We start from the raw sequence: 24,440 nt of genomic DNA, 5'->3' as shown, positions 1-24,440 counted from the left end.
CTGTATTTCGTTTTTTTTTAATCAAGCGTAAGCTAGAATTTCTGTCATGCTACGACGTGGTCGTTTGTACTGTAGTACGTTCTTGTAGTTGTCGCTCACTATGCTACAGGACACCAAGACGACTCTAAGATGAGCGCATGGAGAGCGGGGTGAACTGTGCGTCGGCTCTAGGTGTCGGCGCAGTTTGGGTCGAGCCGGGGTACAGCAAAGAAGATCGTGCTTCCGACGAGATCTCGCCGGCTGTTGTGGCTGCTGTCTTGCCGGCTGTGTCGTCTTCCGGAGAGCGATTCATCTTACTGCGTTGCTCGGTGATGGATCGGATTAGCGCCTCCTGCTGGGCGATCGATCGCTCCACTTGTTCCAGTTGGTCGGGAATGGACAGTGACCGCAGCTTCGAGCTGCTCTCAGACTGACGTGCAGTGGTGGATGGTCGACGAGGAATCGACGGCGGGATGGCATCGCTCTGGTTGGTAGAACTCACCACTCGTCCACGACTTAGACGATTGTTGTCTTCATCTTCGCGCTTCGGTGTTGGCAGTAAGAAATCGTCGAAGTTGAACGTACTGTCGCCTCCATTAAAGAGATGACTGGGTCTAGCTGGAGGAGACTCGGCTCCGTTGTTCAGGTCGTCTTCGTCGTAGAGAAGAATACTGCGACGCAAGTTTTTCTTCTTCTCTCGGGCCATGTGCATCTGCCGCATACGTTCAACACGAGCGGAGTACTCCTCGTCCGTCTCTTCGATGTCGTCTTCTTCGTCGTCTCCGTGAGCGTTGTTAATCAACTCATCGTCAGCTGCATAGCGTCCACCAGGGAAGAAGCCACGCATCGGTCCCGGTTGCAAGCCAATGTTGTCGGCTAGAGAGCCTTGTAGAACCAACGGGAACTGCTTGATCATGGTCGGCGCAGCGTAAAAGTTGGTGGCTCCTCTCATGGTTCCCTTCCGCTCCTGACGAATGTTGAACATGCACTTCTTGCAGAGCTTGACGTTGTTAACAGCCGGGTATCCGTTCGAGCGCGTCTCCTCCAGACTCTTCTTGGCTGGTTGCTTAAGCAACACACTCATGGGTCGACCGTCCAGTTGCTGGCCATGTCGATGCGAACGGCGACTGTCAGTGCCTTCCATGTCTTCGTTATTATCTGGACACGGCGCTGAAGATGGCGGCGCAACCAGAGGCAACGTGATCATGCAACGCGAGCACATGACTTCACCGCACATACGGCAGTGATGACGATGACGTCGGACGATGCCGAAGCTCTTGAAACACACAAAGCAGACCTTTCGTTGATGGTCAGGTACCCAACTTGGCTGCGGATTGATCGACATTCGACTCATTTCAGGTGTTGGCGTCATTCCGAACGACGCGAGGCCATGCTGAGAGACGGAAAAGGGCATCCCAGCGGGGCCGTGGGCTGTAACTTCAGAGCCACTCATGGTGCTTTGACTCTTGTCGACACTTTGACCCGAATGCGAATGAGTCAGCGCTGCTGGCGGGTGTGGGAAGACCATGCCGTGCTTCATAATGTACTTGATGTCAGCGCAGTACTCGATCCGCACAACTGTCGGCGCGAACTGAGAGAGGAAGGCGCTTCCCAGCCAGCTGCCGGCTCGACCGCCTGGATCCAACGCACCTTCAGCAAACACCTTGACGGCGTTCGTCGCCTCGTCGAACCTGTACATGGAGATCATCGAGATGTGGCCACGAACGAAACGTAACTTGGACGGGTCCACGCCGTCACCTGGTTTGTCGTGACCTACAAGTTGAGTCAACGGAGGTAACACGTCGTCTCCCACAGACTGCATGACCTTAACGAGCACCTTGTGACCTTCGTCGGTAGTCACCGTCTTGGCGTATTCGTAGTACGCGTGGTCTCTTGGAGAAAAGAACTTGGCTGGCTTACTGGGACTCGCGAACGCCATCCATTTGATGCCAAAGAAGCGGAACGGATCGTCCTCCGTCTGCGTCTCCAGTACTTGGAGCACTGCAGCGTCCAAGAAATAGTCACGGAACAGATACGCACTGATGGATCGTTCGTCCAGCGTCGTGTCGCTGTACTTGCCGTACTCGACGTCCTGTAGCGTGAGTGCAGGGATCCGTCCAGAAGCCACAAACTGATGCGCCGTCGCACTACGACGATGCGGGTCCTTACGCTTGTAGATAGCCAAATGTGGCTTCGCACTGTGAAGTTTCCACTGCTTGGGATCATCGAAAATCTGTTTGGTGCCGTCCCATGCCGCCTTGGACTTGAGCAAACAGCTCGCGATGAGTCCTTCAGCCTGTTCGCGCATGTCCGCCTGCTGTGCGTCCGTGAGCTCCACGCGCGGGATCACTTCGTCCATTCGTGGCTGTTTGGCGACATGTTTGTGCTTGGAACGACCAGGAAGCTTGAGCTTCCGGCGTATGGCTGCTCGCGGTTGCTGCTGCGACTCCACCGACACGCTCCCGGGGTTCCAAGAGGCCGCAGCGAGCTTGGACGGTCGCTGGATCTGCGACCTGGAGAGCGGCGCATCCGACAGACTCGAGTGATCGCTCTCAGCCAGCACAGGCTCGGACGCCCGATAGTCCAGCAGCACTCGGCCACTATTGCGGTCCATTACGCTGCAGCTCACACGCTTCTCCATATACCTGCGTGATCTTTCGGGTTCTTTACACTCTGATAGAGCGGTGACAAGCGTCCAGCTGCCGCTCGTGACTCTGGAATCCCGTTACTGCGCGCGGCTGGGGATGATAAACTGACTGACGGCTGCAGCTCCTGGACTGTAACAATGACAATGTGGGTGAGTATTCCATCGAGTTTGACTATAATTGTATGTTGCATTTTTACTATACTTTGGAATGTTGCAGTCGTACCGATCGGAGACTTTGCTGTTCACCGCGTCGATTGCGAAATGAACGAGGGGGGACCGAGATTCGACGTAGCGACACGTTGTCAACGAGGCGTTGAACGACAAAAAAAACCATAAGTGGTGCCACTCTCAAAGCGCCAACGTCTTTTTTGTATTGTCCAAGTATTCAGTCCAATGTCTTGACGGTTGTAAGGAACAATGTATTGCTCGAGTCATCGAAAATCGACGCTTTGGCTCGTTTAATAGTTCGAATCTGTCTTCCTCGCTTTCAACGAGAACATGCCGCTAAGAAGAAGGCGTTCAGTGCGGTGCCCATCGCAACGGCATGACAGACCAGGCTAAGGCTTCTGTGGCAAAGTTTGCGTGGACTGAAGCTCCGTTCGAAGCAGCGAGTGAGATGGTCTCCACTGCTGAACTCCAGTGCAACAGTATGAAAGTCTCGCATGACAACTTTGCTGCGTTCTGCCTATTTAGCCTTCCCAGCGAGCACCGCAACAGCAACAAAAAAGAAATCCGCGTTTGTGGGCAGGGTGTCAATAGAGCCTGGCTATCCAACGCTCCATCGGCGAAAAAAAGCAAGCGATGTCATGATCGAGCCACGACAAGAATATCGGAGACCACGATTAACAGTCAGTCGCACTTAATCAACGTGATGTGCCCCTTCACAGCCACACCAGATATGACGAGAAGTTCGTCACTCGCACTTAGGGGAGATCATGTACCCCACCAAGCGCACATGAATCCGATGTGGTGAACCTTCATTGAGATGAAGTCGACCGTGGCAGGCAGCTCCGAGCATGACGGCGCCGTGCGCGAGACGGCGTCGGACGCGTCGCTATGCAAACTCTCGGCCTCTCATCTAGGCTACTACACGGACCCTTTCGTCCAGTTCTTCGTCAAGGCGCCGTCGCGCCGCATGCCCATCATCAACCGCGGATACTACGCGCGTGTGGCAGCAGTCGAGTCGCTTGTGCGCAAGTTCCTGGGCGCTGGACAGCACAAGAAGCAGGTGGTGATATTAGGCGCAGGACTAGACACCATGTTCTTCCGCTTAAAGAACAGCGAAATGCTCTCTAACTGCGAGTACTTCGAGCTGGACTTCCCAGAGGTTACCATGCAGAAGGTGAGCACCATCAAGCGACGCAAGCCTCTTAACGGACTGCTGGGGCTTGAATCGCCCAAAGACTTAATGGCTGCAGTATCTTCAGGGTACACAGAGCTGAATGTACCCGGCTATCACTTATTACCCTGTGATTTGAGGGACCTACACGCTACCACAGCCAAGATGGAGGCAGCGGGTATCGATCGCAGCGTCCCGACACTGTTCGTGTCGGAGTGTGTACTCATCTACATGGAAGCCAAGTTCTCCACACAGCTGGTGGCTTGGGCTGCTTCATACTTTGACGATATAAGCTTCACGTTGTACGAGCAGATCTTACCAGACGACGCATTCGGGAAGGTCATGATGGCGAACATCAAGGCGCGCGGATGCGATCTGCTGAGTATCCACGACTTTCCGACAGTTGAGGCGCAAATCGCGCGGTTTACCGAGCACAAGTACGAGGTGGCTCAATGCTGGGATATGAACAAGATCTACTACCACTACCTGGATCCGGCTGAACGCGCTAAGTACGTGCTGAATGTGATACGATGGGCTATGACACTGTTGTTGACTTACCTGTTTACTATTCTGTTAGACGTGAGAAGCTCGAGATCTTCGATGAACTGGAGGAGTTTCATTTGTTGCAGGCGCACTACTGCGTTGTTGTAGCTAGCAAGAAGGCTTCAACTGTTAGTGCACACGCCTTGTCGCTGGGTGGAGCTCAAGCATAAAGCCTCGTGTGAAGACTATCTAAAGCAAATCTAACCTATACGTACTCGCTCTGCACATGTGGAAATGGAAAGCTGAATCAAATAAACAACCGCAAAACGGATAAAAGCGGATAGAATTGCTGTGGCTACCTATCTACCTACCTACATTCTCCTACTCACACACGTTTTAACGCGTACAAGTTGCTTTTTTCACCAATCGACTGACTTTATAGCCTCTTCGCTCCAGCATTACTCCCACCGCCTTCATCCTGTTACCTTCTTGTCCTCCGCCTCTTCCAGTCGTTCCTCCTAGCTTTCCTTTTGCCCCTGTTACCATCTGAGTATAACCACAGCACTGAAGAGATCATTTCCTTGCCATTCAACGCGTTTGCCACTTCAGTACTGGGGCGAGGTCGGGATCACTGAGCAACTTACTGACTGACGACGCACTCGTCCACAATGCGCGCGAATTTGTGAATGTGGTTGATAAAGAACTCGCCCGTGCGCTGGTTGCTCGTCTCTTCATCGATAAGGACCAAGTTGTTGTTCAGGAAGAAGTGCACGTCCGACTTGAGACGCGAGCCGCTGACCTTCAGAGCCATGAGCTCAGCACGAGCCAGCTCCACGTCCACGCCGCGGAAGGCAGCGAGCTTCTCCAGATCGATCGAGCGGTACAGCTTAATGTACGAGCGCACGGCCGGGATGTGCTGCTGACGGGTGACCATGTCGTTAAAGGCCTTCTGCTGTCGCTGCGACGCCTCGGCGCTGCGGTTTACGGGGCCTTCGCCCTCCACCGCCACGGCGGGCAGAATGAACTTGGGGCAAGAGAAGCCGAACAGCTCCGTCAGAGCCGAGATGTCGCCCTTCTGCAGCTTGCTCTGCTTGTCGCCGTATTTCTCGCGGATGAGCGAGTGGATCTGGTCGTTCACACGCTGGCCGGGGCACAAGAAGAGCGCGATGGCAAGCAGAGCCATCGCCTTCTCCGTCAGCTTGTGCAGCTGCTCGTAATCGGCGAAGCGCGAGTAGTAGTTACGGTTACGGTTCACCTGCAGAATAATGGTAGAGAAGGAGCGGATCGCAGCGGCAAAGTCCTCGAGCATGAGCTGAGCGAAGCCCATGTGGTAGAACACGGAGACGTGGCAGCCGGGGGACTTCTCGTGGATCTGAGCCGTCGTCTTGGCCTCACCACGCGAGCTCTTGTTGAAGAGATCAATGGGCTCCAGCAACTTAAGCGACGTGTAGTAGTCTCCGAACAGCACGTGAGCACGCGCCAACGTGATGAGACTGAAGTATCCGAGCTCCTTGACGACCTCGGACGGGACCCGAACGCCTTCTTCCTCCTTGAGGATTTCCACGATCTTTGAGTGACGCACCAGCGCGTGCAGATAGCCGAGCACCTTGCTGGTGTCCCAGATAAAGAGGTTTTCACTGTACGACGCGATCTCCTGCTCGCCCTTAGTAGCCACCTTGGCTCGGAACTGGCAGTACGACTGGTACTGGTAGACAAATTCGCCAACAATGTCAAAGACCCACTGCGAGGGGAGCGCTTCGAGCTCGAGCGATCCGTCCAACACGCCGTCAAAAATGGCTACATACGTCTCCCAGGACGCCACCTTCATGTCCATACCCGGCTGAAGACGAGAGAAGAGGTGGCGGAAGTAAATCTGTTTGTACAGCAGCAGGAATGTCGGGTCCTCGTCCACAAGCGACTCCACAGCGCTAGGCTCAGGCCACGAGGCCTGCTTAAAGTAATTGTTGGTCAGGTTGTGGAACTCACGGTCGTACAGGCGCGCCATCTCCGCCACGTTGCCCGAGATCAGGTGCGTGTACATGTGCGAGAACCAGCTCTTGACCGTCTCCGGCAGCAAAAAGTCCGCGGGCTTCTCGTCGCGGCGGTCCGCCATCGTTGCTGCTATCCCTCTTCTTGCTGGGCGTGCTGTTATGCCGTCTGGAGGCCGAAATGACTGGTTTTGGCTCGGACCCGCAGCCACGACCAGTTTTTTGTATCGGTGACATCCCTTCACTAATATTGATATTTGTAATCCAGGCTATTTGACTGGGATAAGGTCCTGCAAGAGCAAAAGTATCTTGGAGTTTGTAAGGGGTACGTTTTGCGTAACCTTCTTCGCGCAACATAATCTTTCTTCTCAGTTGAAGCAAGATGCTGCGCGATCATGGCGCCAAGTACACGCTAGTTGCGGACGATGAGGCGCCCACTGAGAAGATGGGAACACATCGACGACTAGGCAAAGGCATGGCCGTCCTTGTGGCCGTCGCACTGTGCGGTGTTGCAGCTGCTGTCACGCTCTTGACCGCCTTGAGGCGAGATGTGGCTTTCGCACCGCTAAGCGAGGAGGTGAATGGCTTCACATTGACAACGTACCCGCCACTAGTGGAGGACGGCGGCGACCTCGTCGTGTCTTGGGAGGGGAAGGCGTCGCCCCCTCTAACCAGTCGAGACTACTTGACACTGAGCTGCGGTCCTACAACAGGAGACGGAGACTATTTGTTGAAGAAAGGAGTGAAAGACACGGACGCTAACGACCACTCGGTCCGTTTTTCGGAGCTTTACATGATGAGGTGCAACTACACCGCTGTGTATTTCAATTATGACGAGAAGACGGACAAGTTCAAGCGTATTGCCAAGGTGGAGGCAGGCATGAAGGAGCCCTTCGAGACGCCTAAGCACGGTCACTTGAGTCTGACAGATGATGAGACATCGATGGCTATCCTGTTCAACTCAGGGTCCTCGAAGACGCCTATGGTCAAGTACGGGGAGAACCCGCAGGCTCTTAAATTCCATGCGACGGGAACGACGACGACCTACGGAGCTAAGGACTTGTGAGTGCACTTTATGTTTTGTGTATTGTTGTGGTACTGATTTTGGGTATTGTAGATGTCACGAACCAGCGAATGTTCTTGGCCAGCGAGCGTTCCGTGATCCTGGGTTCATGCACACGGTCATCATGACGGACTTGGAGCCGGACACGTACTACTACTACCAATACGGCCATGAAGAACATGGTCTGAGCCATGTGCGACGATTCAAGTCGCGGCCACCGAAGAGTACCAAGTACGCGAACTTTATTGCGTATGCCGACATGGGTGCGTACGTTGAGCCAGGCTCCGCGTCAACTGCTGGGAGAGTCTACGAGGATGTGATGGGAGGAGGATACGACTCCTTTTTACTGCACTTTGGCGATATCAGGTGCCCATTCAGTGCTGTTACTAACATTCATGACATAGCACGTTATACTCACGCCAAACTGCTGCTCTGTAGCTATGCTCGATCGGTTGGATACATTTGGGACCAATTCTTCCACTTGATTGAGCCCTACGCGACCAGGCTGTACGTGCATTTAGATACTTATTGAAGACTGTGAGTGCTAACTGAGCTTGCGTGATTCGTGTACTACACCCAGACCGTACATGGTGGGCATCGGAAATCGTGAGTAGCTTACACGTGCTAGTTGACCGAGAGGATGGTTTTATTCATGCAATACTATGATTTCAGATGAGTACGACTACAATAGAGGTGGAAAGCGTGATCTGAGTGGCGGTATGCTGCCGTATGGGGGCAGCTTTAACCCGGCGTGGGGCAACTTCGGTATTGATTCGGCAGGAGAGTGTGGAGTGCCAATGCACCATCGCTGGCACGGTAATGATGCTGCTGTAGTACGTGTCCAGCTAGATGCGGTGCACTGACGCGCTTACTTGTGCATTTTTTTAGCCCCCAAGACTGGAAACTGGATTTACTGGTACTCCTTCGACTACGGTGGCGTTCACGTCATTCAAATGTCGACTGAGCACAACTGGACACGAGGATCCGAGCAGTATGAATGGCTTCAGCGCGATTTGGAGCAGGTGGACCGCAGCGTCACCCCATGGGTGGTGCTCACAGCTCATCGCATGATGGTAAGACTTATTAAGAAGGGTTTTTAATTTGTATTCGTCGGCTCATCTTGTTGTTTTGGCTTCTATATGTAGTACACGACTCAGATGAACATTGAGTCCGATATGAAGGTTTCCTACAAGTTCCAAGAGGAAGTCGAGGATTTGATTTACGAGCACCGTGTGAATTTGATGATGGTACGTTACCCTGATCGTCTTCTGGTTGCTGGAAACGACGTGGACTAATTGCAAGTGTGCAGGTTGGCCACGAACACGCATACGAGCGAAGTTGTCCATTGTATCGCAAAGAATGCGTTGCTGATGGGAAGGGAACCGTGCATATTGTGGTAGGCTCTGCTGGCTATCCACTGGGCACGGAGGACTTCTCTGACAAGTACGGGAAGTGGAGTCTTCGTCACGTCAACGACTACGGGTATCTGCGTATTGCCTCGAGCCCGGAAGACATGCGCGTCCAGTTCGTGCTGAACAAGAACGGCAACGTGTATGACGAGTTCGTGATCGCGCCCTGGGAGGACTAACACGAGACTCTATCTGCAGCATTTTATAATTAGCTATCCTCTTTATGCTTGTCAATGCAGAATACTATTATCTTTATCCTGTGTTGCTATTGTGGAGGGATGGAACAGACGAGATCTTCCGCGAGAAGCAATGACAGCATTGTACTGACACCCGAGCGACATGATACGCGGCAAAACACGTTGCCGATGGCGATTGCAGCTGCTCTTCCACTGCGACTAACAGCGAACAAGAAGCCGCATAAGCTGACGCCACTGGAGAAAAAGGAGCGCGATCGACTGCGCATGAAAGAGCAGTCTCAGCGTCGCAAGCAAGCGATCAAGGATCAGCTCGACCAAGCCAATCGGTTCGCTCAGCAGAAAGCATCAAGTGCGAGCTGGCATCAACAGGAGAGACTGGAAGAAGAGCTGGTGCTTCGACGTTTGGAGCGTGATGTTGTCGAGCCCCAACGCTGTCATCCTGCTGCTGCAGGGTATTGTTTCGATGACACTGCACAGAAATTCACTACAAGCTCGCCCGTGTTTGCGTCGTATTCCTATGCGCTGTGTCCGCCGTCTCAAGCTTCACGTTTTCAGCTGCAATCTCGCTCGGGACTTCAAAGGACCATTATACGGACTGAAGCAGAGTATCTCCATCCAGCATGTCACGGATATGCGATGACCAAGCATGACGACAGTAGCTGTATCTCACCCGTGTTCTTCTTCACAGGCTTCGCAAAGATTCCGCTGGATAAAATCGTCATGAAGCAAGAAGATGACTCGGACGAATCTGACAATGAGGATGAAGATGTCGGTACCGCAATAAATGATGAAATGGACAATCGCGAACTTTCCGAAGCCCATAAGACACGCCAGCAAGAAACCAAGCGACGTCTTGAAGCTGTGACAGCTGCACGAGAGCTTACCTTGAAGCCCTCGGGTGTTAGTTGTACAGCTTCGATGTGCTTAGTGTGCAAGAAACCCACAGATACACCAGGATGTCCAGGATGTTTTTCATATTCCAGTAAGAAATACCTTGAAATTGAGGTTTCTAAAGCTACCCAGAGACTCAAGACGCCGAAGACCACGTTTCAAGAACAAGAAGACCAACGCGCTCGACACAAGGCTTTACAAAGACAGATCATCATCCCGCCGCTACTACCCAGGCTCAATTCATCACTATCGGAGGCAGATCTACTCCATAGGACCCCGCAGAACGACGAACACAGCTTCTACTCGACTGTTCTTCCTGATTTCCAAGCAATCCGCAAGTATAGAACACTGTAAGTGCCCCATGCCACTATTTTGCTTGGAGTTTCCATGCGCCTGACTGTTAGCTGTATTACTACTGACTTCAGCTCTGTTAACTTCATCACACTCCACATCAAGAGCTTGCCTGTCGGTCAGGTACGCCGCATCAAGATCAGTTGGTTATAACCCGCTAATATTTCGCTTGTCGACTAGTTAATCTCCTTGACCGTAGATCTCAAAAGCTCGGTGTCGTATTTGTACGAGCTGTATCGGGCGAACACGGAGCTACCCAACCGACCTTTGCATCTACTACTGCCAACGACGCACGGTTTGTTCTACCTCGACGAGCATATCGCGTCTGCTACGTACACAACAAACGGAGTTGTTAATGGCAAACTTCTCCTCGAAGACTTCAACCTCCAGAAGACAACACCTCTATACAGTGATCGTGTTGACGACAGTAACACGAACAGCGAGTTTTTGCTCTTTGCGGTGGCCGTTCTGCACCCTCAAAGCACCCCGCGGCTTGTTCTGAACTACGTGCAGCAGAACTTCCACTTCAAGCCACCAGAATGTCGATCTCTGAGCCCACTAGTGATATCTGTGGACAGCAAGGACAACAGTGGCTTGCCCCATTGGACTCGACTGGTTCCTGCTGCGTTCCTCCTCCCAAAAGCTGTGGACCAAGACGCATTTCAAGTCCAGATTCGACCTCATATCCACGCCATGCACGTGTTCGCCAGAACGAATTACGCTATTATTGCTGCAGAGCAACGTGAAGAGCGTGAACGACTGCTGCTTCTTGCACATCAAGAAGCAAAGGCGGCCAAGCTCGCGTTGAAGAAGAAGCTTCGGGATCAACAGACCGCTACTGTCTCCATCAAGGTTCGACGAGCTTTGGCCTACTTTGAGTTCATCTGTGAGAGTACGAGCAATCCCCGTCGGCCTCGTGTTGCAGAGGAACGGCTGGGTAAGTTGTGGCAGTTCGTGCAGATGCTGGAAGAGTGGAAGATCCTCAAAGGTGGTCGCTTGCTGGACATTGAGCGCTCGGACGTGACGCTGTCCTTGGTGCAGCAGCTAAAGGAGACCGCGTCTGTGGCGTTCAACCAGATGATGTTGAGCTCCAAGACTCTTAAGACTGACAAAGGTGGAGGCACACTGCCATATCCTGTACTCTGTCTGGAAGGTAGCGGCACTACACGCAAGCTCGTGTTGCGACTGGGCTCTAGGATGGGCGTCACGCCGCAAGACGACCACGACTACGGCATGGTACTTGATATGGACCAAGACTTCGAAGCACTTGAGAGAGAAGAACCTACGCGAGGATATATGAAGCGGACAGAGGCACAAGATGAGCAAACGGTCGGGACTTGGGATGATGCGGAATGGAGACACAAAGGGAGGAGCTCGTCGACGATGGCGCTGCTAATTTCGAGCTCTGATCTGCTGTCTCCTCCATTCTATCGGATCAAGTGGCCTTTGATCGTCAAGGCCTACAAGCTGGTGTTGAAGAAAGTAGCGTTAGTCAGCTCAAAGCTCGATGAGTTCAACTCCTTAGCTAGAGTACTGCAAACTTCTGACGCGGTTCTCAGCAAGACTCAGCTTGCGAAGTGGCAGGCAGACGTGAATCATTTCCTCACTACTTTGCACGACAACTGCGCCATGGCTCGAGCGGTGCAACGAGTGCTCAGTAAGAAAGGCGTCGCTGTGCTTAGGCGTCGAGCACAAGCACGACGTAAGCAGCTGCGAGACCGCGAGAAAGAGTTAGAGCGCTTGCGAGAGCTGCAACTGGAGCGCGACCGCCCGAAACTCACGCTGGCGCAGCAGCTTAAAGTCGCGTTCATCAAGGAGAGAGCGCCCAAGTTGCGCGAGGCGGTGGAGCTTACGCCAGCCGAGAAACTGGGCGCTAAGACTGGCGAACTATTGGGCAAAGCTGCTTCAGGGGTGGTCAAGGCGGCCCGCCAGGCCAAGAAGGAGTACGCAGTGCGCACGCTATAGCAGAGAGCAAGGGGGTCTTCATTTAATTATTAGTACGAACTGCAAAGAGGATGGCAACTGACTGAGGCTTGGAACGACGTCTCTCGCGCTCTGCTGGGTCTGCTTAGTCCTTGTGGATGGCATCGCCCTGCTCTTGCTGCATGGCTGCGTCATGTGCCGCCCGTCGCTCGACGTTGCGCCTCGCCAGCGTGCTGAAGCCGCGCGTCACGTCCACCAGCGTGAAGACGGTGGCCAGTACCAGGCCGCCCGTCACTGTCTTGTGCAGAATGTCCGCCACCTTGCTGCCGGTCGACATGAAGTCTATGTGTCAATCGATGGATGGCGTTTCTAATTGGGAAATGAAACAAGAGGTCATTAATGCGACCGAGATAACTGATAACATCTGATATCAGATATCACGGGCTCGTTTGTTTTACCAACTTCAACTTGCCAGATTTGCTCCAACGGTGCCATTGACGAGAACGAGAACATGATGCTGCGAGCTGTTGGTCTCAAGACTAGTAAAACTGTGTCTAGTCGCCCACTAACTGTATCAACGTACAGCCCGGATCTCAAATCCGTGGCGGAGAAACCGAAGGCTGTCAAGTACTTCAAGATCTATCGTTGGAACCCAGAGACGAAGGAGAAGCCGTATCAGCTGACATACCCCGTGGATCTGAACGAATGCGGGCCGATGGTACTGGACGCACTGTTCAAAATTAAGAACGAACAAGACCCGACGCTTGCGTTCCGACGCTCGTGTCGCGAGGCTATCTGCGGCTCGTGCGCGATGAACATTGACGGCGGGAACACCCTAGCGTGTGTCAGCCCCATCAAGAAGAACAATGACGTTGTTCGTATCTACCCGCTACCACACATGTTTGTTGTGCGGGATCTGGTGGTGGATTTAAGCAACTTCTTCGATCATTATGCATCTATTAAGCCATGGTTGCAGTCGATCAAGCCGAAGGGCGTTGGGGTGGAACATCTGCAGTCTTTTGAAGACCGCAAGAAGCTGGACGGCTTGTACGAGTGTATTCTATGTGCCTGTTGCAGCACAGCGTGTCCGAGCTATTGGTGGGCGCAGGACAAGTACTTGGGTCCAGCAGCGCTTCTGCAGGCATTCCGCTGGATTGAGGATTCGCGCGACGACCGCACAGAAGAGCGGCTGCGAGCACTGGACGATGCGTTTAAGCTTTACCGTTGCCACACCATCATGAGCTGCACGCACACGTGCCCAAAGGGGCTCAACCCAGCGCAAGCCATCCGCAAGATCATGGGCCGGCTCAACGAGATGCATAGCCACAGCGAATAGGAAGGCGAAAGGCAACTCAGTTTAGGCGAGCAAACCTTCCTAGTTTTATTTCACCTTGCAGCGTGTCTGTCCGTCCGTCCGTCCGTCTGTCAATCAGTCCGTCGCTTTCCTCTCTTTCTGCTTTTTCCTACCCTTTCGCCTGGCTACAGTCGGCCTGGCTAATACAGTTTCCTCCCATCTTACCGACCGCGCCTACCTTTCTGACTCGACCTAACTATGCAAAAATTACAAATATATCCAAAAGCGTGACACAATTAACTCGCGCCTTGATTGGGCAATACCGACCGACCTGCGACACTGACTGGATCTGTCGCACGATCAGACTGCCTCTCGCTCTCGCGATTGGTCGTAAGGTAAACATTTCTGCTGAGCACGAAACGCATCGATTGGATGCAAACGGCCAGGCGAGCTGCGCAGATACTGCAAATCGGGCACAGTAACCACTTTATTTTCTAAGAGCTCTGCACACTTCTCAAATAGAGATATTTATTATTATTAATGTAGATTTCACAGACAGTATTTGTAAGAGCTCTGGGATGTTATTTTCCACACACTTTTCAAAATAAAGACGATATTAATAGTATTAATATTACTAATATAAGCTTCACAAGCCGCAATTGTAAGAGCTCGGCGATGCTATTTTCCACAGACTTTCTAAAGTAGAGACGATAGTATTTTTTTAACACTAAAGTAGGCTTCACGACCAGCGCTTTTTGTAGGGACTTTGCGAATATATATCTTCTTTACTTCACTGACACTCACCACTACCACCGTGCAATGAAGGCGCGCGGCTGCACGGTCATTGCGCTATCTGCTCCCGTGCACCGCACCCGACGGATGCATGCGCGCACGATCGATAATTGTTTTAGGCAATTTATATTGCATGTAAAGCATGTATTTGTTTGGGAATCTGATATTAATATATTATAGCAAAGCCAAAACGTTAGTATCAACTGTCTAATATTTTTCTAAATAATAAATACCAGCCTTATATTTCCAAGCTATTGGCTAATATTTGGACGCAAGTAATTGGTTAAAACAAAATATTTTGCTAACATACGCACAGTTTGCAAAATGGTGGGCCCTACGTGCAAGCAATGCGAGGCGAAGATTGACCCGCTTCTGCTGAACCCGCAGCGGTCTACGACGGACCCCCGAGCGCGCTGCGTCTGCTGCAAGAAGCTGCAGTATGGCTACCCATTCCGTACAATCAGCGGACGGGGCAGCGTGCGGCACTGTATTGCCTGCAAGAACGGCCCAAAAGCGGTTAAGTTCTGGGAGGAAAAGCCTCCACCACCTAATTCGGCCGAAGTGCGCCGCCAGGAAAGCCTGTCAAACGTCGAAGAGGTGATGGGCCCTGACTGGTACCTCAAGAAGAAAAATAGACACAGCCGCCCTCGCAAGCTGACCGCCCGAAACGTCAGGTACACGCCCTCGCAAGCTGACCGCCCGAAACGTCAGGTACATTGAGCGAAAGAAGCAGCAGAAGAGCAAGTAATTGGAATATATGCCCTTTTAGGCCCCCATTTTCCTACCCATCTTTGTATTTTGTAAGCTGGCTGACGGTACGAGGCTTGGAGCCGCACATACGGTAAACTGACTATGGCGCTGTCAATAATGCTGACGCACCTACAGCGCGTAGCGCGTTTCATATAATAATTAGCGCATGGTATCTGCTGTGAGCCCTTGCAAGCTGACCGGCCTTATCTGCTTGCGCGTTACAATAGATCCAGAGTATACTCGCTCACTTGGACACATGTAAACCATGCTATCTGTGCCATCAGCGCTCACAGCGTATTCCATTAGTGTGCGCTCACAAATTGAAACTACAGCATCGAGTGAGCACTACACGCGACGATTAAGTTGCTGTCTACATAGATACGAGCACGTGTGCGGTAGCGCAAACAATACTGGTGGGTGTGGTAAGTCGAACTGTCGGTACGCAGTACTACACTTTAGTGCCATGTCCATAATGGTCGAGATAAGAGCTCGGCTCAGTTGCGGGTGGCGATAAGGTGTACCCGCCGCGCGCGTAGATACTGCGTTGAATACAAGTGACAGACGCGCGGTCAGCTTGCCAGTATCGCTGCAGTATGGCCTGTGCCCAGTTAGTGACCTGCTTGGTCATATAGACTGATACATCAGAAGCGTAAGCACAGTAACCCAGCACGACGACGCAAATGTACCGAGAGAGCGACAGTGACCCTACCCTATACATAGGTTTTAGATATCACGAGCGCGTGGTATACACTCATTAACGACCTCGCAATATATGCACGAACATATCAAATAGCACGTTGAGTTGATAAGTAGGCAGCAAAAGTACCTCATATAATGTACATGAGCTACTTTTCAGATTAAGTCTAAACATCACTACAGTTGATAGTCAGCCTACAGTCAGGTGGCTTCCTATGTTCGTCATACATATCGGAGCCAGTAAATGCCACTCGGCAAAGAGTTACACCACTCTGTCAGTCAGTAGCTATGCAAATAAGTCAGAAAGTACGTCAGCTATGCAAGTAAGATCAATGCATGCGGAAGATAGTGGAAATACCCTTCAGTTACATCACAAACAGCTCAGCAGAATAATTTCAAAGCAAAATATTGATGTTTGTGGCGACCATCGGCATATACTACCTATCCTAAAAGATACTTCGCGCGCGGAGCTGATTAACATTGCTCTATTCGACCGTCGCAATCGGTGATATGTGTCGACTGCCTCACGGCGATGACGTGCAGATGGGTAAAATACGTTTGAGTAGGCGTACTTACTCTAGCTACACTGGGATTCCTCACCGATCAACGTATATTTCGTAGCATCATTGATACTGACCCGTCTTCCGTACAGTATATATTAGCTTTGCAACCACGCGCGCCTCCGATTCGTGTCATTTTGGGAGCAATGCGCTCAAACGAGATTATAGACAAAAGCTTCCAGGATAAGACGGTGCTCTTCTTGCAGATCACGTTAAACCCTGGTCATGTCTACAATAACATGTGAGCACTACGGATACTGTGTGCGGTGCTGTTTTGGAGCATAATATACGTAGATCACAGTATACAGGTACTATATGTTGCTTCGCTTCGAGTAGAAATTCTAAGCCCACCGCAGCGCAGCGGAGGTGGTCGGCCCTCTCTACACCAACCAACCATGCCCTAGCGTCCGCGGAGCGGGCGCCCAGAGCGCTAGTATTTCACCTTGCAGCGTGTCTGTCCGTCCGTCCGTCCGTCTGTCAATCAGTCCGTCGCTTTCCTCTCTTTCTGCTTTTTCCTACCCTTTCGCCTGGCTACAGTCGGCCTGGCTAATACAGTTTCCTCCCATCTTACCGACCGCGCCTACCTTTCTGACTCGACCTAACTATGCAAAAATTACAAATATATCCAAAAGCGTGACACAATTAACTCGCGCCTTGATTGGGCAATACCGACCGACCTGCGACACTGACTGGATCTGTCGCACGATCAGACTGCCTCTCGCTCTCGCGATTGGTCGTAAGGTAAACATTTCTGCTGAGCACGAAACGCATCGATTGGTTGCAAACAGCCAGCAGATACTTGATTATTGACATTCAGCTACGCAAAACCTGTCGTATGTACTGCAAATCGGGCACAGTAACCACTTTATTTTCTAAGAGCTCTGCACACTTTTCAAATAGAGATATTTATTATTATTAATGTAGACTTCACAGGCCGCATTTGTAAGAGCTCGGCGATGCTATTTTCCACACATTTTCTAAAGTAGAGACGATAGTATTTTTAATATTAAAGTAGACTTCACGACCAGCGCTTTTTGTAGCGACTTTGCGAATATATATTTTGTACTTTACCTGGAACTCACCACTGCCACCGTGCAATGAAGGCGCGCGGCTGCACGGTCATTGCACTATCTGCTCACGTGCACCGCACCCGACGAATGCATGCGCGCACGGTACATAGTGAATTTAGTCAATTTATATTGCATGTAAAGTATGTATATGCTTAAAAATCTGATAATATATTATAGCAAAGCCAAATTGTAATATTTAAAAACATTTTAATATTTTGTCTAATAATAAATACCAGCCTTACAGTACCGTGCTATTGGCTAATATTTGGACGCAAGTAATTGGTTAAAACAAAATATTTTGCTAACATACTCACAGTTTGCAAAATGGTGGGCCCTACGTGCAAGCAATGCAAGGCGAAGATTGACCCGCTTCTGCTGAACCCGCAGCGGTCTACGACGAATGCCCGGGCGCGCTGCGTCTGCTGCGGGAAGCTGCAGTACGGCTACGCGTTCCGTACATTCAGCGGATGGGGCAGCGTGCGACACTGTATTGCCTGCAAGAACGGCCCAAAACCGGTTAAGTCCTAGGAGGAAAAGCTTCCACCACCTGATTCGGCCGAAGTGCTCCGTCAGGAAAGCCTGCCAAAAGTCGAGAAGGTGATGGGCCCTGACTGGTACCTCAAGAAGAAAAATAGACACAACCGCCCTCGCAAGCTGACCGCCCGAAACGTCAGGTACATTGAGCAAAAGAAGCAGCAGAAGAGCAAGTAGTTGGTTAATATACCCTTTTAGGCCCCCACTCTCCTTCCTATCTTCGTATTTAGTATACTGGCTGACCGGGCGAGGCTCGGGGTCGCACATATGGTAGTCAGCCTATGGCGCAGTCAGTATTGTTGACACACCTAAACAGCGTAGCGCCTTTCAAATAATATTTAGCACATGATATCTACTGTGGACAGCCGCAAGCTGGCCGTTTCTATCTGCGTACGCGTCACACGTACACTCCCTCACTTGGACAAAGGCAAGCCACGCTATCTGTATCGTCAATGTTCACAGAGTATATTCCACTAATGTGCGCTCATAAATTTAAACTACAGTTTTGAGTGAGTACTACGTGCAACAAAACGGTTGCTGTCTACATAGATACGAGCACGTGTGCGGTAATGCAGACCGTACAGGTGGATGTTCCAGGTCGATGTGCCTGTATGCAGTTCTGTATTTTAGTGTCCTGTCCATAATGGTCGACATATGAGCTCGCTTGAGTCGCGGATGGCTACAAGGTGTACCCGCCGCGCGCGTATAAAGCACTACTGCTAAGAGACGCGCGGCCAGCTTGCCTATATCGCTGCGGTATGGCCTGTGCCCAGTTAGTGACGCGCTGAGTCATATATGCTATTCCATTAGACGCGTAAGCACAGTAAGCCAGCACCATGACGCAAAAGTACCGAGAAAGCGAAAGTGACCCAATGTGCTTTGGCTACCGCGAGAGCGTGGCGCCGACGAGCTTACGAAATCAGCAATGCACGGACATAGCAAACAACACGCCAAGCTGATAAGTAGTGGCGAGCGTACAGCATCTAACGTACATGAGCTACTATTCGATTCAAATCTAAAGACCACTACGATATGATAATCTGCCTATATCGATATGTATTCGCATGTTCGTCATACATATCAGAGCTTGCTACTCGGAAAGGATCGACGCCGCTCTGTCAGTCAGTAGCTTTGCAAATAAGTCAGCAAGTGCAAGTAAGATCAATGCATGCGGAAGATAGTGGAATACCCTTCGCTAATATCATAAGCAGCTCAGCGGAAGAATTTCAAGGCATAATATTGGTGTTTGTGGCAACCATCGACAAAACCTACTTGCTCTAAAAGGTACTTCGCGGGATAGGCTGACCAAACCTTGCTCTAATAGACCGTCGCAAAAAAAATGGTGTCGACTGCCTCACAGCGATGACGTGACCGATGGTATTAAGTTTAAGTAGGCGTATTTCCTCCAGCTAAACTGAGATCCCTCACCGATCTATGCCAATTTGGATCATCATTGAAACTGACACGTCTTCTGAACAGCATATATAAACGCTTTAGCCACGCGCGCCTCCGATTCGTGTCATTTTGGTAGCTATTTGCTCAAATGGTATTAAACAAAACCTTTCCGGGTAAGATGGTACTCATCTTGCAGATCACGATAAACCCTGGTCATGTCTACCCATAACATGTGAGCACTATAGATACTGAGTGCGGTGTTGTTTTGGAACGTAGCATAAGTAGATCACAGTATACATATAATATATGTTGCTTCGCTTTGAGTAGAAATTCTAAGCCCACTGCAGCGCAGCGGAGGTGGTCGGCCCTCTCTACACCAACCCACCATGCCCTAGCGTCCGCGGAGCGGACGCCCAGACCGCTAGTCGCTCCGCTTCTAACCTTGTAGCGTGTCTGTCCGTCCGTCCGTCCGTCTGTCAATCAGTCCGTCCGGTTCCTTTCTTGCTGCTTTTTCCTGCCTTTTCGCATGGCTACACTTGGCCTGTCTAATACATTTACGTCCCTTCTTACCGACCGCGCCTACCTTTCTGACTCGACCTAACTATGCTAAAATTACAAATATATCCAAAAGCGTGACGCAATTAACTCGCGCCCTGATTGGGCAATATTTTTCGACTCACTTTTCATTCAAAACACAAAATTGGATTTTTAAGCGACTGCGCGGAGAGGACAAGGTGCGCTGGCTGTATAATAGCAGTAGGGTAGTTTTAGATGTATATGCATGTATGTACGGGCGTGGGGCTCCTTGCCCTACTATATATTCAAGAGAGACCTCTCAGGATACAGTCTGAGGCTTGCCCCGAGACTCCAAAGTGGTATGGCAGTTGGTAGCGATAGCAATCAGGTTGGGGTGGGTGTGACTGGGAGCGTCTACCACCATGCACGCGCCTAGGGGTCCTAGACCCACCGCGAGTGTCCACGCTCCAAAAGCGAGTGGCGCGTGCTGCCAATTGGCCAAACCGAAGTTGCAGCCACATGCGGAAGAATCGTTACAGTCCCGCAATACAGAGGTGCTCTTAAAGTGTGAGCTCCCACATCAAAACACACTTTGCGAGAGCACTTCTGGCGGGACGGAAAGGAATGCAGCAGTCGGTCTCACAAGAGCAAGGAGCCCAAGACCAAGTGCAAGGACAGCTCAAGAACAAGAGATCAAGACAAAAAAAACACTTTAAGAGCATGAGTGAGCCCCGCGCCTGTACACTTAGATAGCATAGCGTCATAATAGACAGTTTTAGAGCATTTTCGGAACTGTGTGAGCCCCGTGAGGGGCTGGGTCGTTCTCGGACACCCTGTGCATACTACTGATATGACCTGAAGGGCTGGACGGTATCGAACAGACCTGGGCAACCACTCAACAGGGATGAGGCAACAGCTTTGACGTACCCAAGAGGCAACAGCGCGATGCGGCGTCTGAATTACCATGTACAGCTGCTTGGTCCACAGCGGTGCAAGGTAATTTGGGCCCGCGGAACGTGAGCTGAGGGCTGTAACACGTCGGCCAAGGGGAGGGCCTAAGCAAAAGCTGACTGGACCAACAAGCCCCCTAGAGTGACGATACCCCTAAGTTGTTTGTAATCCGAGGAGCCGGGATGGAAATGACAGTGGTGTGTTCTATTCACAGAGGGCTTCTGGATTAGTACTGGAAAGGAAAGTTCGGGGTTCTATTCGAATACCACGTTGCTTAAGCTGCTGTGTCCATGTTCTGGTGCTTATATTCATGAAATAGCTGTAAAGTAGCTCCCAGTGCACTTAGACTTTCGAGTCTAACAGCCAATGTGATTTTGTTCTGTCTAAATCAGGCGACAGTCCAGCTCAAGATACGAGGCCATGGCAAGAGCCCCGAGGAAAAGGAAAAGGTTTCCCAACAACTGAGTAGCGGGCTTTGCTGTACAATTAACTCGACTAACTCTGTTCAATGATTAGAATTACCCGCGAGGAACTAGATGATCGCGTACAACGAGCCCGGCGTGAGAACGCATCCCAATCCCACGAAGAGTCGCGTAAGGAAAGACATCTCCGTAAACAGAGGCTTCGTAGCGCAGAGGCCCGCTACCGCAAGGCAATCCAAGAGTTGGAGCAGCTCGAGTTAGTTGAAACCCCAGCACCAACTGAATCCGGACAGATGAGAGCTTCTGGTCCGGCGGTAGAGCGTGAGGAGAAAACGGAAGAAGACGATCCTGCGGAGCATCAACGACGATTCGAGGAGGAGACGCGTCGCGACAGGCAACACGATACCCACGACTTTCAGATTGGAATGTCAGGACCTACGGTCGACGATAGCGCAGCAGCTACACGTGCGCGTGATGCAGAAAGAGCCCGCGTCAGGCGAGCTGCTATGACGAGCTCACAAAAACAACGGGCACGAGAGAAAGACGCGGAGAGAAAGCGCATACGCAGAGCTAACAGATCCGAATCCCAGGCTATTCGAGACCGCGGCCGAAATGCCGAACAAGCGAGGGTCCGACGGGGTCGACTGGAGCCAGAAGACCTCTCGGTTCATCGAGCATATAGCCGCGACGCGCAAGCCAACCACAGAGCCACAAGACCAGAGGAGGCCAGTCAAAATGCAAGGATTCGCGATGCAGTGGAGCACGAAGTTCGCCGGGAAGGCATGTCAGATGAGCAGCGTCAATCTGAGCGCGATCAAAATACGGCTTCACGGAGAGACCACAGAGGGGGCATGGCGTATGAGCAGCGCCAATCTGAGCGCGATCAAAATACGGCTTCACGGAGAGACCACAGAGGGGACATGACGTATGAGCAGCGTCAAGCAGAGCGTGATCGGGACGCAGCCGCGCACAGAGCTCGAAGAGAAGCCATGACGGAAGAACAAAGGGATCAGCGAAAAGAGCACGAGCGGTTCCGCCGGCGGTCTCGGCAGTATAAGAAGGGCCTCGCACACCACGAAAGTTTTGACCCTTCCAGCGTTTCCGGGGGGCGCCACTACTTCACGCGTTACACTGACGACAACGGGGAGAACGAGCGAGTTTGTCACTACTGCAACGCTTGGAAGTTTCCGCAAGAGACAGACGGATGCTGTTGTCGTAACGGACTGGTGTTCGTTCCGACTTCGCGAACAGCCCCTGATGCGCTTCTAACACTTTTCGAAAACCCGACTTTCATGCGGTCAATCCGGGCCTACAACAACGTATTCGCTTTTACGTCCATGGGAGCTTCGCGGTCTCGGCCTCTAAGCGTTGACGAAAGCGTGACACGGAATGGTGTCTACAACTTCCGTGTACAAGGGTCAGTGTGTCATCGCATGGGATCGTTACTACCTCCTACCTTCGGTCGCTCCATGTATGCCCAAGTTTACTTTAACGATCCAGACATGGATGCACGTGTGCGAAGCCGTATGAACATGACGCAAGGCCTCGATCGTGCCGTCATGGAAACAATTGACCAGATGATGGTGGCGCACAACCCGTATACACAAGAATTTATCAACGCGCGTAGATTTTTGATAGATCGTGGTTGGGATGCGTATGCAGCAGCCATCAGGGAGCACGAACGACGCCGCTCGGCAGGGGAATACGTTGATGACCATGACCCGTCGTTAGCCTTGAGTAATTTTCTTCCGGAGGGGGATCACCTTAAGCTGCGTCTGCACGTGACACGGAATGCGAATCCGGGTACGCATAACACCTCAACGGCATCCGAGGTGGCAGCCGTTGTGATCGATACAAACGCGGCTGAACATCGGGATATAATCCTACACACGACAGGAGGAGGTTTCAAGCGCATCTTTGAGACGAGCGTTACCTACGAGCCGCTGCAGTACCCTCTACTGTTTCCGTACGAGGATAATGGCTGGACTTACGATATCCCCTACGTTGGTAATCCCGTCGATCGCCACGGTGACCCCTTAACCATGTCCGTTCGGGAATATGAAGCGTATCTGCTTTACGACCGGACGGTTGGCAATTCGCTTATCCTGCGCGGTGGGGGACTGACGCAGCAATACTGCGTTGACCAATGGGCCAAATGCGAACAAGAATGCCTGCGCTTCATCAAGAAGAACCAGCTCCAGTATCGATTGGAAACCCTCCAGGGACTCACGGACGCGTTGCGTGGCGAGTCTGTTGAAATCCACAGAATGGCAGCTGACGACGAGGCGGCCATACGTAGGACTCGGCGTGGGAATTATACGGAGCCAGATGCGGGTGAGGTTGGACGCAAGATAATTATACCTCCGAAGTTTACAGGTGGTCCCCGCTACATGTACCAACGCTTCTTGGATGCCATGGCTATCGTCCGTGAAACAGGAGCCCCGAACCTGTTCATTACGATGACATGCAACCCGAACTGGCCTGAGATCAAGGACAACTTACGCCGTGGGGAAAAGGCATCCGACCGACCGGACATCGTGGCCCGCGTGTTCATGGAGAAACTAAAAGCTCTTAACAAGGATCTCGATGAGGGTGTGCTGGGGATTCAAGCCGCTCGAGTCCATGTAGTGGAATATCAGAAGCGTGGTGCGACGAGGCGGCCATACGTAGGACTCGCCGTGGGAATTATACGGAGCCAGATGCGGGTGAGGTTGGACGCAAGATAATTATACCTCAGAAGTTTACAGGTGGTCCCCGCTACATGTACCAACGCTTCTTGGATGCCATGGCTATCGTCCGTGAACCAGGAGCCCCGAACCTGTTCATTACGATGACATGCAACCCGAACTGGCCTGAGATCAAGGAAAACTTACGCCGTGGGGAAAAGGCATCCGACCGACCGGACATCGTGGCCCGCGTGTTCATGGAGAAACTAAAAGCTCTTAACAAGGATCTCGATGAGGGTGTGCTGGGGATTCAAGCCGCTCGAGTCCATGTAGTGGAATATCAGAAGCGTGGTGCGACGAGGCGGCCATACGTAGGACTCGCCGTGGGAATTATACGGAGCCAGATGCGGGTGAGGTTGGACGCAAGATAACTATACCTCAGAAGTTTACAGGTGGTCCCCGCTACATGTACCAACGCTTCTTGGATGCCATGGCTATTGTCCGTGAGCCAGGAGCCCCGAACC

The 24,440-nt window shown here is 51.7% G+C and overlaps 6 protein-coding genes across 6 annotated transcripts; 4 read left to right on the top strand and 2 right to left on the bottom strand.

The window, feature by feature from the left end:
• Window positions 1-124: 124 nt before the first annotated feature.
• PITG_17242 (uncharacterized protein) lies at window positions 125-2,593 on the bottom strand (the record flags this gene model as incomplete). The annotated part of the gene is made up of 3 exons (XM_002896711.1): window positions 125-1,306; window positions 1,382-2,389; window positions 2,438-2,593. The coding sequence occupies 3 exons, from the start codon at window positions 2,591-2,593 to the stop codon at window positions 125-127; spliced, it is 2,346 nt and encodes a 781-aa protein (XP_002896757.1).
• Window positions 2,594-3,611: 1,018 nt separating this feature from the next.
• On the top strand, window positions 3,612-4,806 carry PITG_17241 (leucine carboxyl methyltransferase, putative; the record flags this gene model as incomplete). The annotated part of the gene is made up of 2 exons (XM_002896710.1): window positions 3,612-4,474; window positions 4,543-4,806. 2 exons carry the CDS (start codon window positions 3,612-3,614, stop codon window positions 4,676-4,678), a joined length of 999 nt encoding a protein of 332 aa, XP_002896756.1.
• Window positions 4,807-5,088: 282 nt separating this feature from the next.
• On the bottom strand, window positions 5,089-6,606 carry PITG_17240 (eukaryotic translation initiation factor 3 subunit E-interacting protein, putative; the record flags this gene model as incomplete). Its single annotated transcript, XM_002896709.1, has 1 exon — window positions 5,089-6,606. The coding sequence occupies one exon, from the start codon at window positions 6,559-6,561 to the stop codon at window positions 5,089-5,091; it is 1,473 nt and encodes a 490-aa protein (XP_002896755.1).
• Window positions 6,607-6,818: 212 nt separating this feature from the next.
• PITG_17239 (calcineurin-like phosphoesterase, putative) lies at window positions 6,819-9,087 on the top strand (the record flags this gene model as incomplete). Its single annotated transcript, XM_002896708.1, has 8 exons — window positions 6,819-7,498; window positions 7,554-7,865; window positions 7,938-8,006; window positions 8,080-8,105; window positions 8,172-8,315; window positions 8,388-8,572; window positions 8,645-8,746; window positions 8,809-9,087. 8 exons carry the CDS (start codon window positions 6,819-6,821, stop codon window positions 9,085-9,087), a joined length of 1,797 nt encoding a protein of 598 aa, XP_002896754.1.
• A 99-nt stretch (window positions 9,088-9,186) lies between these two features.
• On the top strand, window positions 9,187-12,312 carry PITG_17238 (uncharacterized protein; the record flags this gene model as incomplete). Its single annotated transcript, XM_002896707.1, has 4 exons — window positions 9,187-9,877; window positions 10,019-10,346; window positions 10,422-10,470; window positions 10,528-12,312. The coding sequence occupies 4 exons, from the start codon at window positions 9,187-9,189 to the stop codon at window positions 12,310-12,312; spliced, it is 2,853 nt and encodes a 950-aa protein (XP_002896753.1).
• Window positions 12,313-12,985: 673 nt separating this feature from the next.
• On the top strand, window positions 12,986-13,606 carry PITG_17237 (succinate dehydrogenase iron-sulfur protein; the record flags this gene model as incomplete). Its single annotated transcript, XM_002896706.1, has 2 exons — window positions 12,986-13,189; window positions 13,262-13,606. 2 exons carry the CDS (start codon window positions 12,986-12,988, stop codon window positions 13,604-13,606), a joined length of 549 nt encoding a protein of 182 aa, XP_002896752.1.
• Window positions 13,607-24,440: the final 10,834 nt, after the last annotated feature.

Source organism: Phytophthora infestans, genomic scaffold, assembly GCF_000142945.1.
Source record: "Phytophthora infestans T30-4 supercont1.53 genomic scaffold, whole genome shotgun sequence".
Lineage (NCBI taxonomy): Eukaryota > Oomycota > Peronosporomycetes > Peronosporales > Peronosporaceae > Phytophthora > Phytophthora infestans.
The sequence above is the reverse complement of the archived record's forward strand: the minus strand, read 5'-3'. Positions and strand labels throughout refer to the sequence as shown.